The 17168-nt window shown below is 39.3% G+C and overlaps 2 protein-coding genes across 2 annotated transcripts in view; one reads left to right on the forward strand and one right to left on the reverse strand.

Moving 5' to 3' along the window:
- Nucleotides 1-9499, forward strand: part of LOC132977403 (sodium-dependent neutral amino acid transporter SLC6A17-like) — a 22405-nt gene extending 12906 nt beyond the window's left edge. Inside the window, exons 5-12 of the mRNA XM_061041935.1 lie at nucleotides 1618-1799; nucleotides 1887-1997; nucleotides 2092-2333; nucleotides 3557-3749; nucleotides 3830-4022; nucleotides 4281-4440; nucleotides 4863-5025; nucleotides 5357-9499. Of these exons, the coding sequence (XP_060897918.1) occupies nucleotides 1618-1799; nucleotides 1887-1997; nucleotides 2092-2333; nucleotides 3557-3749; nucleotides 3830-4022; nucleotides 4281-4440; nucleotides 4863-5025; nucleotides 5357-5767 (1655 nt within the window). The 3' untranslated portion in view covers nucleotides 5768-9499. The remainder of the gene's footprint in view (nucleotides 1-1617; nucleotides 1800-1886; nucleotides 1998-2091; nucleotides 2334-3556; nucleotides 3750-3829; nucleotides 4023-4280; nucleotides 4441-4862; nucleotides 5026-5356) is intronic.
- A 481-nt stretch (nucleotides 9500-9980) lies between these two features.
- Nucleotides 9981-17107, reverse strand: LOC132977404 (tripartite motif-containing protein 16-like). The gene is made up of 6 exons (XM_061041936.1): nucleotides 15662-17107; nucleotides 13617-13712; nucleotides 13300-13530; nucleotides 13053-13221; nucleotides 11795-11866; nucleotides 9981-10917 (listed from the first exon to the last, which is right to left on the reverse strand). The coding sequence occupies exons 1-6, from the start codon at nucleotides 15851-15853 to the stop codon at nucleotides 10370-10372; spliced, it is 1308 nt and encodes a 435-aa protein (XP_060897919.1). The 5' UTR covers nucleotides 15854-17107; the 3' UTR covers nucleotides 9981-10369.
- Nucleotides 17108-17168: the final 61 nt, after the last annotated feature.

The following is a 17168-nucleotide window of genomic DNA, read 5'->3' on the forward strand; positions in this document are numbered from 1 at the left end:
ACAACTCGCGGTGCATTGTTGTGTTAGCATGCTAATGCTAGCGATCTTTATTATGCTCGTATCTTCACACTGCATGTAAATTTACCTGAAATGAGCGTGATCTAGAAACACAGTTAATCAGTGAGTACAGTATGTTATTCTTCTTTTCTCTAGTCCCTCAATTAAACAACTTTTATACGTGAGGGGAGGAGTCAGCCGGCTGTCCTGATGATGTAAACAAACTGGACTCTGAAAACTCTGAAAACATCACAGACAGTGGGACTCGGGTGTTACACCCATTGTAGACAGTCATGACTCACAGAGTTATTTTCAGAGGATATACTTGATTTATATTATATTTAAGTGTTAAAAATCACATAGAAAGCCTTTAAGGGCACAGAGTATCAACACTTTTGATCACTTTAGCTACGTTTTAAGGCGGCTAAAGTTGGGTCAATCTGCATACAAAATAATATAGAAGTTACTTTCATGTGTACACAGAAGAGTGTCTAAATTCAGAGTTCATCTAAAGGAAACTGTGGGGCTTATTCTTGAAGGATATAAATGTGTTTTTGCTTCAGACCATTAAGTGGTTTTTGAGACAGTTTGTGTTCGCTTCAGTCAAATGCCATTACAGCAGATTAATGCCTTCATCTAATATCAAGAGTGTGTACATTTTCAGGATTATGCTCGGGACAATATCCATTTGTTTCATTGTTGTTGTCTGTCTTATTTTTAGAATGTATATTGTTCCCACACTAATTCCTTAATGGGCCACCATGCTATAAACTATAGGGTTAAATGTGCACTGTATGAAGCGCTGCAGCCTCAGACACACCTGCAGAGAGTAGACCAGTTAAACCATGAAACTCTCTTTCAATTTTCAGTCACGACTTCACATGCATAATCCCCCCCCCCCCCCCCCCCCCCCCCCGTAGTTTGATCAGAAGAGATAATAGCGTGATCCAGGGCAGCCAAGAAACACTCGTAGCATGTTAGTATGACTCAGCCGGGCAGCTGGCAGAGAGACAGGGTGCAGAAATACAGACTGAAGGAAAGCTGCAGCATAGAGAGAAAATGATTCACTGAGAATCAATAACTAAGAAACAATAACTGAGTGAGTCAGGAAGGAAGGAAGGAACCACACAGAATAAAACATCAAATTAGTGGAAGCCATCTTGAATTCATTAGATTTACATCGTAATACTTCTATCGAGATTTCTCCCTACAATTATGTGTGTGTGTGTGTGTGTGTGTGTGTGTGTGTGTGTGTGTGTGCGCGCATTCATAAATCTGCGATTTACATAAAGAATTCATAACATCTCTGGTTCTTTTCTCAGCCACACAGAGTTATATATCATTTCTCCAAGGTAGTATGAGAATATAGCATGGGTTGTAAATGAGAGGTTCATGCTCTGCATACTAAACACACCATGACCTTGTTTAGCTTTCTTTAAGTCTGAGAGGTGTAAACCAGCCCAGAATTGAGATTATGACCCTGAGCAAACACTCTCAATCACTGTATTCCCCCTCTGGTGAATCCAAGCATCCCGCTGCACCCTCACAACTGTTCCTGTGCTTTCAGCATTCCCCAAACTTAAGCTCTGTCATCTCTTCTTTTGTCTGCGTTTCCTACAGTCGTGGAGCCAGAGTGTGAAAAAAGCTCGGCCACAACCTATTTCTGGTACCGTCAGACTCTGAACACCACCAGCACCATAGCAGAGAGCGGAGGCCTCAACATCAAAATGACCGTGTCTCTGCTGATAGCCTGGATCATCGTGTGCCTCGCTGTCATCAGAGGGATTGCCTCCTCTGGGAAGGTGAAGGGGAAAAGGACAGCATAATGAGAGAACAATATGGAAGAAACAACTGTCTCACTTAGATGTGTGTTATTTTCTCTCCAACAGGTGATGTACTTCAGCTCTCTTTTCCCCTACGTGGTGCTGTTTTGTTTCCTGGTCCGGGGTTTGATGCTGAAAGGATCAGTGGATGGTATCGCTCACATGTTCACTCCCAAGGTGAGACCAACTTCATCTTCATCCTAATCATTTGAATAGGCCTTGCTAGAAAATGCTGAATAATATATTGACCTTGTCGTTGTGTCTCTCACAGTTGGAGAAGATGCTGGAGCCGCAGGTGTGGAGGGAGGCAGCCACCCAGGTTTTCTTCGCCCTGGGTCTGGGGTTCGGTGGGGTCATAGCCTTCTCCAGTTACAATAAGATCGATAACAACTGTCACTTTGATGCAGTGCTCGTCTCTGTCATCAACTTCCTCACCTCCATTCTGGCCACACTGGTGGTGTTTGCTGTGCTCGGCTTCAAGGCCAACATCATGAATGAAAAGTGTGTCGTCGAGTAAGTTCTTATTCATCCTGTTTTAGGACGATAACATCTGTAAGCCAAAAACTCTAAACACTCAATATAGTTAATTTCCTGTCATTAAGTATATTTAACTCAATTTACATCACTAATAGGAAATAATAATAGTTAGTTAAACACGATGTGTTGATTCTCTAGCATTTCCATGATGTCATTTGTTGTAAAGTCTCTCTGAGCTGTAGTCAGAAGATACTTTTGTTCTGGTTTCACTTGCTAAGGGTTGAAGATATTTCTTTGAATTTCTGTTCTCAGCCCTTTAAGGGCGCGGTCACACTGGCAATCCATACCGTGCCGTACTGAAGTACGAGTCCTCGTCCGCACATCCGAGAACATGACAGCTAACTTTGTGTCTTTACTTTGAGACCCATTTTAGTCAAATACAGACAGAACACTCAGGATTTCTTCATAATAAAGTTATTCTGCATGCATTGACTCAATGAAATAAAATGTCTTGTTCTTACATGCAGTACAGAAAATTCTTACATGTAAAAAGTTAATGGCTGTATCCGAATTGCCAAGTACCTACTCAATCTGTCAGTAGTCAGTACCTACTATCCGTGCTGTATACTGTTTAGTGCACAGTAGGCAGATATTTGTTCCTACTTCGTCTGATTCATTCAGTAAGGAAGTGATGTCATTTACGTTACCCGAACCGGCTGCATTCACCCGTTTAAAAAAAATATATATTTTTAGCTTTATTCAAGAAGAGTAATGCGCATACAGGTCAGGTAAAAAAAACAATATCACAATGTAAATCAGATTAAATAACTAAATAACATACAGTACAAATGAAAGTAGAAATGAAAGACAGTAATATACAGAATATAAAATAAACCAATAAAGACACATTTAAATAATGAAATCATTATTTAAATAGAGGGGAGAAAGGTTTTATAATAATGCAGACATTTGTTATATTTTCTGTTGTTAATTAAAAGTAGTGGTTTCAGTCGGGACTTTAAATTAAGATTCAATTAATCCACGCTCGTTTGTTTTGATTTGGAGGCGCACGTGAAGTGACCTTGCATGTGTATGATGTTTGCTCATATTTGTATTTTGCTGGATATCTATATCTGTTTGTAAGTTTCCATATCATCCTGTTAATGTCTTTTCTACACTACACCAGAGCTATATGTCATCGTGTTGCATCATATTCTAGCTTTATGTTGATTTAGAATTTGTCTTTTTTGGGTTTGTAGAAATGCAGAGAAGATCCTGGGATACCTCAACTCTAACGTCCTGAGTCATGACCTCATACCTCCACATGTGAACTTCTCCCATCTCTCCACATCAGACTACGCAGAGATGTACGGGGTCATCAAGACGGTAAAAGAAGACAGCTTTACTCAGCTGGGTTTGGAGCCTTGTCTCCTGGAGGATGAGCTCAACAAGGTGAGTCTCTGGCACAGTTTCTGTGACTTAAAAGGTCCATTCCATTTCCTGAATGTAATCATTGTTACACTCCTCTGCAGGCTGTCCAGGGCACAGGTCTGGCCTTCATCGCCTTCACAGAAGCCATGACTCATTTCCCAGCGTCTCCTTTCTGGTCGGTCATGTTCTTCTTCATGCTCATCAATCTGGGTCTGGGCAGTATGATTGGCACCATGACTGGCATCACAACACCTGTGCTTGACACCTACAAAGTCCACAGGGAGCTTTTCACAGGTACCCTCCCCCCAACTTCTTCTCCCTCAGCCAGGGCATGCCATTCCTACTTAAATCCCCTTATTCAGCAAAGTATTAAAGGCTGCATTAGGCTTTGTATCATTGCCCTGAGTGGAATGAATACTAAACACCTAAATGGAAACAAATCCACTTTCTGCCAATACAACCCTTTTTTTCATTTTACTTTCTATTGGACCAAAATCTCAAAGATTTGTACCTTCTCCGTTGAACTTCTCTTCTTCTCTGGGTTTGTTTTAGTGTGTTGCTGCGTTGTGGCCTTCCTCTGTGGCCTGTTGTTTGTTCAACGCTCGGGGAACTACTATGTCACCATGTTTGATGATTACTCTGCCGGGCTGCCTCTCACTGTTGTGGTCATCCTAGAAAATGTGTCTGTTGCTTGGATTTACGGCACAAAGAGGTAACACTTTTTTTTAGGTTTTTTTGTTTTTGTGTCTTCAATTCACCGAGATCAAATCTGAATTATAAAAATGAACACATGCACTGGAAAGAAGTGTTTCAAATAGAATTAAACTACACAAAGGAACATGGTCATTACTGCGATTTCACACACTACCTCATGCTCAGTTTGAACATATTACACTCAGTTTAAATTTTCTATTTGCACTCTACTGCCTTCAAATTGCCTTATTTTTTGTATATTTTGTATATTTGTATATATTATTATTATTTTTTTTATTTGGCTATGTTTAATTTTAATATTTTATTGTTGGCATTCATTGTGGGCAGCAAAGAAAGAATTTAATTGTACAAGGAAACATGTTTCCTACTGTGCATATGACAATAAACATTTTGAATCTTTGAATCTTGTGTCTTTGTCAGGTTCATGCAGGATCTGGAGGACATGTTGGGTTTCCGACCATATAGGATATATTTCTACCTGTGGAAGTATGTCTCCCCTCTGTGCCTCATTGTGCTCATCTCAGCTACGGTTATAGAGATGGCCATCAGCCCACCAGGATACAACGCCTGGATCGAAGAGCTGGTCAGTTTCAGGATGCATAAGTACATGTGTGATGAAACCATGTCTATTTTTTATTGAGTAACTTGCTCAACTGGTGTTTTATTTTCCTGTTTACAAGTTATTATGCCAAAAATGTCTAAAGTGAGAGGGTGTTCTTTGTTGGAAGTTTGATAAAAAGGCAGAGACAGCATGCTCACAATTATAAGGCTGACTGTCTATTTCAGCAGGTTTAATACTCACCATATTTTTAGTCGTATTTAAGCACGTAAACACACCACTGTTTGCTAATTAGCTCTAAACAATATCTATATATATAAATGTTATTTATTTAACTCTCTCTGTGTGCCTGCAGGCTCAAGAACGCTTCGAGAGTTACCCTCCTTGGGCATTGGCCATGTGCTTTGCCCTCATCATAGCGGCCATGCTTCCTCTGCCCATCGTCTTCATCGCCCGTCGTTTCAACTTGATCTCGGACGGCTCCAACAAGCTGTCCGTCTCCTACCGTAAAAGCATGATGAAGGACATCTCAAACTTGGAGGAACAGGACGAGTCCAGATTTATCCTCGGAGCCAAGCCTGGGGAGGCACCATCATCAGGGGCGGCACATAAATCCTACCTGACCCCGGGAGGGAACAAACCCATACTGGACCCAAACTCCTTGTCTCCTAACAGCTGTTACGGCACGAGCTACCAGAACCCCGCCATCAGCCCCACCACACCAAGTACCCCGCCCACACCTGCCACACCTGAGTCTGACTCTTAACCGCTGTCCTAAGACCCCTCTGTGGCACAGTCTACCTTTCAGCTGGAAAGTCTCCACCAGGGGTCACTGCAGTGCAGAGAATCCCCTCCACTGCCCTACTGTCACCACAAAAACTGTATGTATTCCCCCATCTCATGGCATGCTTCCCACTATAACACCATGAACCACTTCAGCAGGAGAGTTCACTTGTATCAGTAGATCAACAATAAAATCAGGGCGAGGCTTGCATTGACACACTGTATCTATTCTGTATTTACTATCACAGGGTTTATGTGCTTCAGATGAAGTTTGTTTTTCTGCTTTCTTTGCCTTACTTTAAAGGTCCTCAGCAGAAAAAACCCCAGCTATAATGCACATCCCTGTCTGCACAGTACAGAGGATCAAGGGTGTGGCCCAACTGGTTGAACTGGTTTTCACTCAGTACACTGACACCAAGAGCCAAGATGAATGTGTTAAATTATATTTAAAGGTTTAAAGCTTGGCATCCTCCAATGTTGTACTGTGTGTCAAATCAGCAGTCTCTCACAAAACAAGTTTATGTATTTGAAGTGTCATGCAGATCTGAACTAGAAACACTTGTAGATTTGTTTTTCACAGGGCTGTGTATTATTATAAACTATGCTTAAGGCTGCTGAAAAGACATACATTAATGCTCATTCTGTGTGTAGTCAGTATTGTTCTGGTTCAGTTAAAAGCAGTGTCAGGTGTAGTATTATGAAGAATATAATTTTTGGCCATTACACACACATTCTGACGTACACACCACTTTTTCAGTTTCTCCACCAAAGAGCAATGAGTTTAACAAAACACTTGAAACATTCATATTTATAACTCTAAATATACTGGCTCATTTAACTAAAAGAAGCTTGTTTTGGTTCGTCAGAGACAGAAAGCACAGCTTGCTAGTGTGAATTTAAAAACACATGTCCTTGCAACAAAAGCACAAAAAAAAAAAGATTTTGCACAAATTCTGTGCTCAAGTGGGCAACTTCCCCTGATTAATGACCAATCATTTTGTGAACGTCTAAGCACATGTGAAATTAAAACTATTCCTGCCGTTAAATATGTCGTCCAAAAAAAAGTAAGCAATACGTTCTTATATTGGAGCACAAACCAGAATGCACAAGTATTTTACAATAAACATGAAATCAGCAACGGACCCAAAGATTTGACAAGGTAAAGGCTCAAAGTGTTCTAAAACACATTCACTCACACCACTGGTCCTTTATGATGAAGATCTTTGACACCTTGTTGAACTGATGTTGAACTAGCAGTCGGATCAGGTAAAGATGGTTAACTACCTTCAACTTGTTTCATTTTTTCACTCACTGTTTGTGAACAGATGTGAAAACTGTCTTTAAGTTTAAACTGAGCACATTCAAGTTTCTGCTACACGTAAGGTGATACCTTTATTTATTTTTGTAATCACAATATTAAAAGCCATGGTATTAAGAATTATATGGACTATATTTATATTTCTGTATATTTGCAGTGTATGTAGATGTGATGAACAACAAAGATTTATCTTTTAAAGAGACCAGTATATATACATATTGTATATTTTCATCTTGTGTGATACTTATTTAAATTGTATATTTTAAGATTTTATAGGCTATATTTTGTAGTTTGAGTAGTTAATTCTTGTGGGATTAGAAAATGCTGCTGGGAGGTGGAATTAAAGTCCTGTGAAGTGTCGTCTTGTATGAGCTGATGTTTCGAGCCGCTCATCGGTCTCTTCTTTAGGTTTACTGGTCTACTTGTTTTTAGGCACACTAGCATCCAACTACAGTTACCATGGACAGTTAAACCGTGGTGTGAACCCTGTGACTTTTTGTTAAGTTAAGTTTGATGAAATATTATTTTTGTCCAAAAATAATTCACAACTCAAATGTTGACATTTTAAAAACATGCTAACATGCTAAATGTAGGCAAGGTTATCCTATTTACTCTTAGAAACACACCAACATGCTCATAACTACATGCTAAAGATTAGCATGTTATTATATGTTATGCAAAGACAAAATCATTAGTGTTTAAACAATTATTTTTATTTGTTTATTTGTTTATTTTGACAGCCTACTAGGTGTGCCATAGTTAGCTGTACGCTACTTTACATCTGTAGTCCCTACAATTTGAAGGTTGTGCTAAAAAAGGTTTCTATAAGACATCAAATGGTTCTAGCATGTATGTTAAGATGCTAACATTATAGTCATCACCTAGCTAGCTGAGTGCTGAAATTATTTGTTAACGGGTGAAATCAGACCTTTAACAGTGAATAACTCTTCTCAGAGTTAGCCTCTCTTTTCAATCGGTGTTAACACAGGGTTTAATTCCGACCGAACTGAAAACATAGCTCAGAGCTCTTTTGCAAACACTTTGTTGATACAACTGTTGTTCTTTTTGCTAAGTGCAATAGACATTTAGACATTGAACTATAACTCAGAGAACCACATGATTGTTCTCTCGACTCAGCAGTGTGTAATTACGGTCTAAATTCTAAGACATAAATGCAGCTAAAGCCCACATCAGCATAATGCAGCTGAGACGATAATGACTTAGAGCTTTAACTGAAAACTGAGTGCATTCTCCGTGAGAGAGAATTCATCAAGGTTTACTAAGATAATGTTTTTGGAGTGTTTTGAATTCAATTGAATTCGACAGAGAAGCTAATGTAAAAAATGAGTTTCTGTTTAGGCTATCACATTGTTTCCCTCAGAAGTTACCCACTCCCAACTTTTGCAGCCATTTAATTTGTTTGCCATCACATGACCTACAAAACATTACAAGACTTAACTCGTGTTTTTTATGTAGAAGAAAATTCACTGAGCAATGAGTAAGTCCTTTCATTGATGCAACACGTTCCCACCCTCACACAAACCAGATTTTTTTTTTTGCCACTTCAGTGGTAGATCTAAGAACAGCATATTATTCTCTTCTTTTTATTATCAATTAAACTTTTTTATGTGTGTTCTATGTAAAGAGTATTACATTTTTGCAGGAGTGCTAGTGTGGCTAAAAACGTCTCATTCTTGTTTGATATCTTGTCTCCTGTTTGTGTGAGAGCCAGGCACTTCCTGCAGAGAGTGCATGGTGTGTAGACATCTTTGTTGTCCAGACCTGTAAATAATCCAATCAAACTGTTGTCATGATAGAGTTTATCCATGTGAAGTATATCAATGTAAAAAAAAAAAAGTTTAGCAGAAAGTGTAAAATAGGTTATAATGAATGTGATAAATGCACTTTTTTCACTAGGACGGCAAAATTGTTAGCATTTTGCTGTCCTTATAGCAGTACATTTCAAGGTCTGTGTATAAGCAATATCAAGTTATTAAACTTCTAAATAATTTAGGCTAAAAGAAGGGTGACACATTATTGTCAGTTCTTAGCAATGATTAGAAACTTCCCCTCGTAGCCAAGGGGACTCCTCTTACAAAGTGCTGGAGTCTGTGTGCTTATGTAAATAGACCAAAGTGTGTGTGTGCTTGTGTGTGTGTATTGGTGTGTGTGTGTGTGTGTGTGTGTAATCCATATTCCTTCATCTTACCTGTGAATGCAGGGCCTTACTGAGCACATGTTACGAGCACTGTCTGTACGGGAGTCACATTTAGTCTTTTTCCTCTGTAGGTACTCTTGCTGACGTTCCTGAGTCATAGTATGATTGTATGAGACTGACAAATTGTTGTAAAAATTGTGAACATCACCAAAAATATTAATAATAAAGAGTGGATAAGCTGCTGTTGGATTTGTGGATTTTGTTGCAACTTTTTTCTTTTCCCCTGAAGTGTTCAGAATAAATGTCTCCTCACCGCAGACAAAGGTCGGTGATGAAATCACACACTCACTCCCTACTGCCCACATAGGCTGGACTATATAGTGCACTCATTTGGAACATTGAAAAAAAATTGTGGCCACTACCTGCTCACTCACTGGCAGCTGAAAATGACATCATTACCGTCGCACAACTAAAACGTGCAGCTTCACATCAGCCGAGGAAAGTTCATAAACCTCATCAAAAAAGGGTTCTTGCTGATTTGAAAAAAAACATCTATGAATGCTGGTTTGATGGTATTTCCAATTTCTATTAACACTAAGTTATAAGGATATGACCACTTGTTTTCTCATGATAAAATTAAATACTTTTAACATATGATGTCAAGGGAACTGCATTAAAACACAATTTGAAGTCCTGAAGAAAAACACCTGCACATGCACCTTATGTTTGTAGGAGTTTTACTGAGGTTTAGATGTATGAAAGAAGTATGATAACATTAAAAAAAAGCAGGTAGTCAATGATATGAAATGATGTCCATTTCAATAGAAGATAAAAAAACGTGTACAACATGTTAAAAAAAACAAAGTAAGTTAAATTTATCTGTTTAGGTGAGTTGAGAAAGTCAGAGATTTGTTTTACAACAAGAATGGTGATGTGTCTTAATCATCCACCACGTTTCTTATTTCACATTTAATATACACAAATCATTTACTCTTCATGTATAACCATATGTACAAAACAACCTGTTTGAAAAGTAAATCAAGAAATCTAATATATTAGCATTCGTTCAAATGGACCCAAGCTGTCAGAAGAAGAATCTCTGAGGCGGTTTATAGAGTGTGCCATCCCAAATCACAGATCTTAATGCAGCATTCCTCTCCGAGCCAGAAGCCTGGATACAGCGGCTCTTTGAATTGAGCTTGTACTGTGTAAAGAAACGTCATAGTGTCTGAAACCTCGTAGAAGGACAGAGTTCCCTCTCTGAACTTTAAATATACTCCGACCCTCTTCTGAGTGGGGGGTGTTGTGAGCTGGACGCTGTCAGCTCTGTGACTCACCGAGTAGTTTGTGGAGCGATCTAGACTCCACGACTTGGCGTTCGCCCCGAAAGCTGACAGACTAGTGCGTGATTTTCGGTCTAAACTTTTGTATGCAAGAGCGATCTCCACCTTGTCTCCTCTTATCTCCACCTCGTAGTAGCACCGCTCGGCCTGCAGGCCCTCTCTGCACAGCAGCTGCCGCCGGTGGGCAAACCGCTCAGGGTGACGAACAGCCGGACTCTTAAAGGTTTGAGGACTCAGCCTGACTTCTTTGTCTCCGGTGGAAATTACCAGGTCTTCATGAGCTGTGTGGGGGTCAAAGGTGAGGCGACAAGCATCTGTAATAATGAAGAAAGAGATGTTAAGTACTTTGCAAATACAGCTAAAGTTTGCTCGTTCTACATGTGGTGGTGGAAGAAGTATTTGTATCTTTTACTCCTTTACAATGATCAACCTGCAGCTGGTTAGTAAAGGAGCTAGTTTAAGTAATTTATTACAGTTAGGTTATCTGATTGTAGGTGTTGAGGTGAAAAACAGAAGATGCAAAAATACAACTTTTATTCTGATACACAAACGAAAGCTATTTTTTTTCCATATTCAATACATTGGTAGTTTTGACCTGTTTATGTCTTGAACACTCATTAAAATGTGAAGTTTAGAAGGAAAATGGCAAAAATATACATCACAGACGCTTTAAATCTGAATAATTCTCAGAAGGGGAAGGTGCAGGCAGCTGAGGAAGTGCAGACAGAACATGCAGACTGTTTCAGTTTCATGACTTACAATATACAAGTTAGCGTACAGACAGGTACCGGTAGGTAGACAGGAAGGGGAGCAGGAGCCTGAGAGCAAAAAGACGAGGTAGACAGAAACACATCAACATGACCAGAGTCAGAGTGGAAAAAGGTTCTGAGCTGGTAGATGTAGTGTTGGTCTGATACAGGATGTGAAAACAGACGACAGGCTGAAAGAGGAAGTGTGGTGAAGAAGTCTAAGGGCACAGAGAATGACAATAAACTTCATGAGGAAGTGACAATCAACCCAATAGAACTCACATTGTTTGTGAACCACTGGTTTACTCCTGAGCAATGTGTCGGTTTTTTATAGAGCTGTCAGGGAAGTGTAGTGAATCAAAAAGTACGACCCCGAGCAGATGTGTTAACTAAGTCAAAGTACTGATGAGTGTTGGTCTAGTGCAAAAGAAGAAAAACTTACACTGCAGGAACTCCGCTCTGGTTTTAGGCTCAGCTTCCTGATGAGTCAGAGTGCTGTTAACTTCAGGGAGACCTATGAGACACGTCAGAGTGTCACAGTTATACATCTATTGAGAAATATGCAGCAACTTTTGGTTTATCAATATTTGCAAGCCGTGTGGACAAAGTGGTAGCTTTTATCTCTTGGCTGATTTATCTGTACATGTTTAAGTAGTGTTTTTTTCTGACAGATGTATCATTCACTGAGTGGAAAATGTAAATATAAAATGTATTTACAGTAACAATCATTTTTCTGATGGTCTTGTTTGATTCAGTAGCTCATAAAGTATCAGTATCGATTACAGTCCTTTTAATAACCAGCTCAAAGACTCCTCACAGGAAATCTAAAGTGGCAAACACATCTGGTCATGATTTTCCTAAAGTCTTGGAACCTAGGCTTGAGATGTTTTTTTGTTTGTTGGACAGCAAGCTAGGTTTTAAGAGAATTTGAAGCTGTTTCTTAAAGTCTTTCTATGTGATTTTTCACACTTAAATGTAATATAAATCAAGTATATCCTCTGAAAATAACTCTGTGAGTCATGACTGTCTACAATGGGTGTAACACCCGAGTCCCACTGTCTGTGATGTTTTCAGAGTTTTCAGAGTCCTATCTTCACTTTGTTTATATCGCCAGGACGGCCGGCTGACTCCTCCCCTCACGTATAAAAGTTGTTTAATTGAGGGACTAGAGAAAAGAAGAATAACATACTGTACTCACTGATTAACTGTGTTTCTAGATCACGCTCATTTCAGGTAAATTTACATGCAGTGTGAAGATACAAGCAGAATAAAGATCGCTAGCATTAGCATGCTAACACAACAATGCAGCACGAGTTGTTTTGGTTTCATGCTGGTGCTCAAGGGCGACATCTGCTGGAAAAAATCATATATAAAGCCTTTAAAGTGTAACAGATGACAAAAAATGACTAGAAGTGTTGTAAACTCATAAATAAATTATAATGACGGGCCAGCCTGTGGTTTAAAAAATTAAACACTTAAACAGCCTTAACTGTATCCATGACTGTATTTTAGATTGGCTGCTGTGCCAAACAACTTCTCTCTCTGAGCATCAAACGTTGTAAAGATGACAGTGACTCATTTGGGCTGCTCTTCACTGTCAGCTATTTCATATGAATAGTGAACAAAGGACGAAAATGAAACTATGAATGATGTAAAAAAAAAAAAAAAAAAAAAAAAAGAAATCTGTAAAAGGAACGTACCAGTCTGATAGATGAAAGAAAATTGGTTGTCACAAAATTCCTTCAGTTGCCTCCCCAGCTGTTCAACTGTCCTCTTGGTGAGGGCAAACGGGAGGAGTGGGTCTTCTGAAGTCTCATTCAAATGATGGAGCTGATCTTTACTACAGAGGTACTTCAAAGAGGGCCATTTCTGTGACAAGAGGATATAGGAAGAAAACATGATACAGACTCAGTTATGGTATCAACTGTTTTGATGTAATCATAGTACCTGCAAGAAACGGACATCATCAGTCAATGCCAGGCAATCCAACTCAGCGTCCCTCTTCTGTAGCTCTTCCATCTGCACTTGCAAGGTTCTTAAGGAGGTCTGAACCTGAGCTGCTGCCGCCTCCTCCTGAGTGCTGATCATGTCCCTCAGTGATAGGAAATGTCTCTGGAGAGAGTCCATGACCTCTACCAAGATGCACTCACAGTGGTCCTTTGTTTTTCTTGCCTCCTCCTGTTGCATACACAAGCGCAAGTGATCAGTGTCAAATGTTAAAAGTTGAATGTTTTCACAGGAAACTTTGAGTGCTCTCTGGTCACCTCGATCACTTCAAGAGTCTTCCCCATGTCCTTCCATTTCTTTTCCTGTTTCTTGAGGGTCTGCTGGGTTTTGGTCAGTAGGTTTCTCAGCTCCTCCTTTAGTTTGTATTGGATAGAAATTCACACAAGTGAGGGGAGATGATACAGCTTTTTGAATGTATATCATCAGTAACAGCAAAGTATCATGTCACTCCTTTGAGGAAAGTGGATCCCCACCAGGCTGAGGTCAGGGCTGTGAACAATAGCTATATAAATCACTGTTTTCTACAGCCGCAGCTGCAGTCTATAGCTGAAACTAAAATCTCTAGCTTCACATCCTTTCAGGTCAAAGACAAGGCACATGGCCATGCTATCCTATCCTATGTAAAAGACTCCATGGAGTTCATTAAGAAATAACTAACAGGCGAACACTGCTTCTTAAGTCTCTTTACACTACCCTTTGAGGTTGGGATTTAAATCTATGCTCTAACTGCATCCCCAGAGCTCTCTGCAATGTGGACCTAATAGAAATTGTCCTTACATTTAACTGTATTCTTTTTGGCTCTGACTCCCACCTTCAGGTGTCAGGAACAAGCATGGGAGCCCCCTCGTTTTGCCTCCCTATACTGTGGCCTGTTTGAAAAGGAAATCATCCTGAATCATATTTGCAACCTGCACCTTCCTTTCATCACCACCTGGAGGAGGTACATTGATGATGTGTTCTTCATCTGGACAGGTTCTGAGGCCCAATTGAATGGGTTTTTGTTTAATTTTATGAACGCTAATGGACATCATTTGACATTTACAATGGAATATGACGAGCAAGACGAACTTCTGAGATATCCTTGTGTATAGAGACTCTAACAGATTTGGCTCTAATCTGTACCGAATAAGCACTGACAGAAATTCCAGCCTTCATGGACAACCTTTCACCCCATTCCACTCGAGGAGCTTGCCTATTTTCTCAATTCAGTCGCATCAGCCGCATCTGTATCTCCGATGCAGATTTCCAATCACATGACCATGAATGCGTCCCACAAGCACGTAGCCGCTTTCATTTTTTTCATTTGGACAAATGTTTCCTCTTCATCTGGCCAAAAAGTCTCTCTCTTGACACATTTTGGAATGCACATTTTATTTTTTTTAATAGATCAATAGAACACTGTGAAACATGTTTACTACCCTCTTAAGTCACTAAGGACAAATATGTCCACTTCCAAAAAACTGCTATAAAAATAGAACAGATTGATGTTTTTTTCTACATTTTTTCTGCATACATCTCTTAAACAACTTCCGCCCTGCTCAAAACTATCAAATATTTAATCATTTTTAGGAATTTAACCCTTTAAATGCCAGTTTGATTACTTGATGTCACTGTTGTTATTTATGGGGAAAAAAAACACAAAAATGAGTTATTTTCCATATAACAAATATTTGGTGGCTGGGGGATTTTTTTTTTAAATCAGTCTTGGATAAGTCAAAGATTATCCAAAATATTGACTTTGATGCATTGTTAGTTTTTGTGTAGCATCAGATTTAAAATTAAGTTCCCTGTTTGGACATTGGAGGACGAAAATGTCCAATTTACACAAACTGCTATAAAAATAGAATAGATTGATATTTTTTTCTACTTTCATTTTTCATAAATCTCTTAATCAACTCCATGCTCAACACTATCAAATATTGAACAATTATCAGGAATTTAAATTCCTGATAATTATTCAATATTATACTTTTTTGACAAAAAAAGTAGAAAAAAATATTAATCTGTTCTATTTTTATAGCAGTTTTTGTATATTTGACATTTTCGCCCTCCAATGTCCAAACAGGGAACTACATTTTTACACCCCCTCCTTTATTTTGAGTGGAAAGAACTTATTTTGCATATCAGTTGCCTGCTTCAATCACCAAAAACACGGGCAAAGCAGGACAGACCACCCAGAACAACAAACCACTCACCTGCTCGTCTGCTTGTTCATTGCTTAACTACGTTAACAATTTGTCAAGCCTCATATACTTTCAGTTCTCTTATGTTTACTGTTGTTCAAGTGTCCCTGCTGAGTTACCTGTTCCCTCTCCCTCTCCTGCCTCACCATCCCGATGGTGTGTCCCGTGTGCTCAGCTGACGCGCACGCCGCACATATGATCTGCTGGTCGGTGCAGCAGTAAATATCCAGGGGGCGGCTGTGCCTCCAGCACAAAGCCTTTCCTGATGTCTCTGGGCCTGAGCAGCTCCGGGATCTCTTCGGGGCCTGCATCGGGGTTTCTTAATGCTGCTCCTGTTTTCCTGAAGTCTCTACAACGTCTGTGACGGCTGGGGTGGTTGGCTTCGCTTTCGCGCTTTAACTAAGGTTCGTTTGTTGTGGGTGGTTTCCTGTTTGTAAGAGAGTAGAGATGGGTGTCGCTAAATCATTTGAATTCTCGAAAGGGAGGTGCCAAGGGTTAGGATCATTTGGTTTCATTTCTGTATCTCCACGGGTAAAATTGTTCAGAGGTCTTCAAGGTCAGGTGTATATGTAACAGGCTTCTCCCTCTCAATCCCCTCATTGTAATTCCTCATTGTGCTGTATCAGGCTGCCCATCATTTGGCCTTTAGTACAAAACTTGTAACAGAGTGTCTCCAGGCTCTTTGGTAAAAACACTTACACAAGACTCTAAGGTTTAGTTCTATTGAGAATGAGTCTGCGTTGTATGTGAATGTATACAGTCAGTCTAACCTGGGAGGTTAAACACCTAGAGACAAGGAAGTCTCTTTTTTCAGAACTCATTTGGAGCTAAACTGTACCTGAACATATACTGTTTACGTCACTTTTTCTTGATATGTAAGCCATCAAAGTCTCCGGAGTCTTTTCCATCTCCTCAGTCGTCAGGCTTTAACAAATTCTTCAACAGGAAAAGATGGTAGAGTAGTATATGACGTAAGAAAATAACACTATTTTTCACTAATCTTGTGTGTTTGGTTTTTTTTTTGTGAAACTTTTTTTTTAATGCTACATTTATTTTGTTCTGTTCAATTCGTATTGCTTCTTGTTTCAGTTCCAGGCACATCAACCCCAGTAACATTTCAAATACATGGGCTAAAATTCTTTGAAATACTTACAACTTTCATCTCTCCGTGTGAGGTTTTGCCTTGAGTGCACATTAGATTAAAAGTGATGTATTGAAATGATAAAGTCAAAGCTTTATTTACATCAATGAAAACGTTTAATCTGTCATGTGCCTGATGTTGTCACCATGACCTCCTGGGTGTAAAACATCAGGAACCCGTGTAGAAGTCACCTAAGTCCTAATTAGTTTAGTGATGTTGATGACATAATTATCTATTTAGTTACGTTACATTATACTACTTGAATGTGACTAATGATGAATTGTGAAAGACTCTATATATGATATATTTTGGCTGTTTTACACTGGTGCTAAATCGGTCAGTCATTTTCTTTGATCATCTCAAATGTAGAGCAAAGATGTTCATTCTTAACACCTAAATATCATCTACCTATGGACATGCTTTATTCTTTACATTCATCACAGCCAAGACAAGAATCATCCAAATTCCAGGGTTTCTTTTCTCTC

Source organism: Labrus mixtus, chromosome 7 (assembly GCF_963584025.1).
Source record: "Labrus mixtus chromosome 7, fLabMix1.1, whole genome shotgun sequence".
Lineage (NCBI taxonomy): Eukaryota > Metazoa > Chordata > Actinopteri > Labriformes > Labridae > Labrus > Labrus mixtus.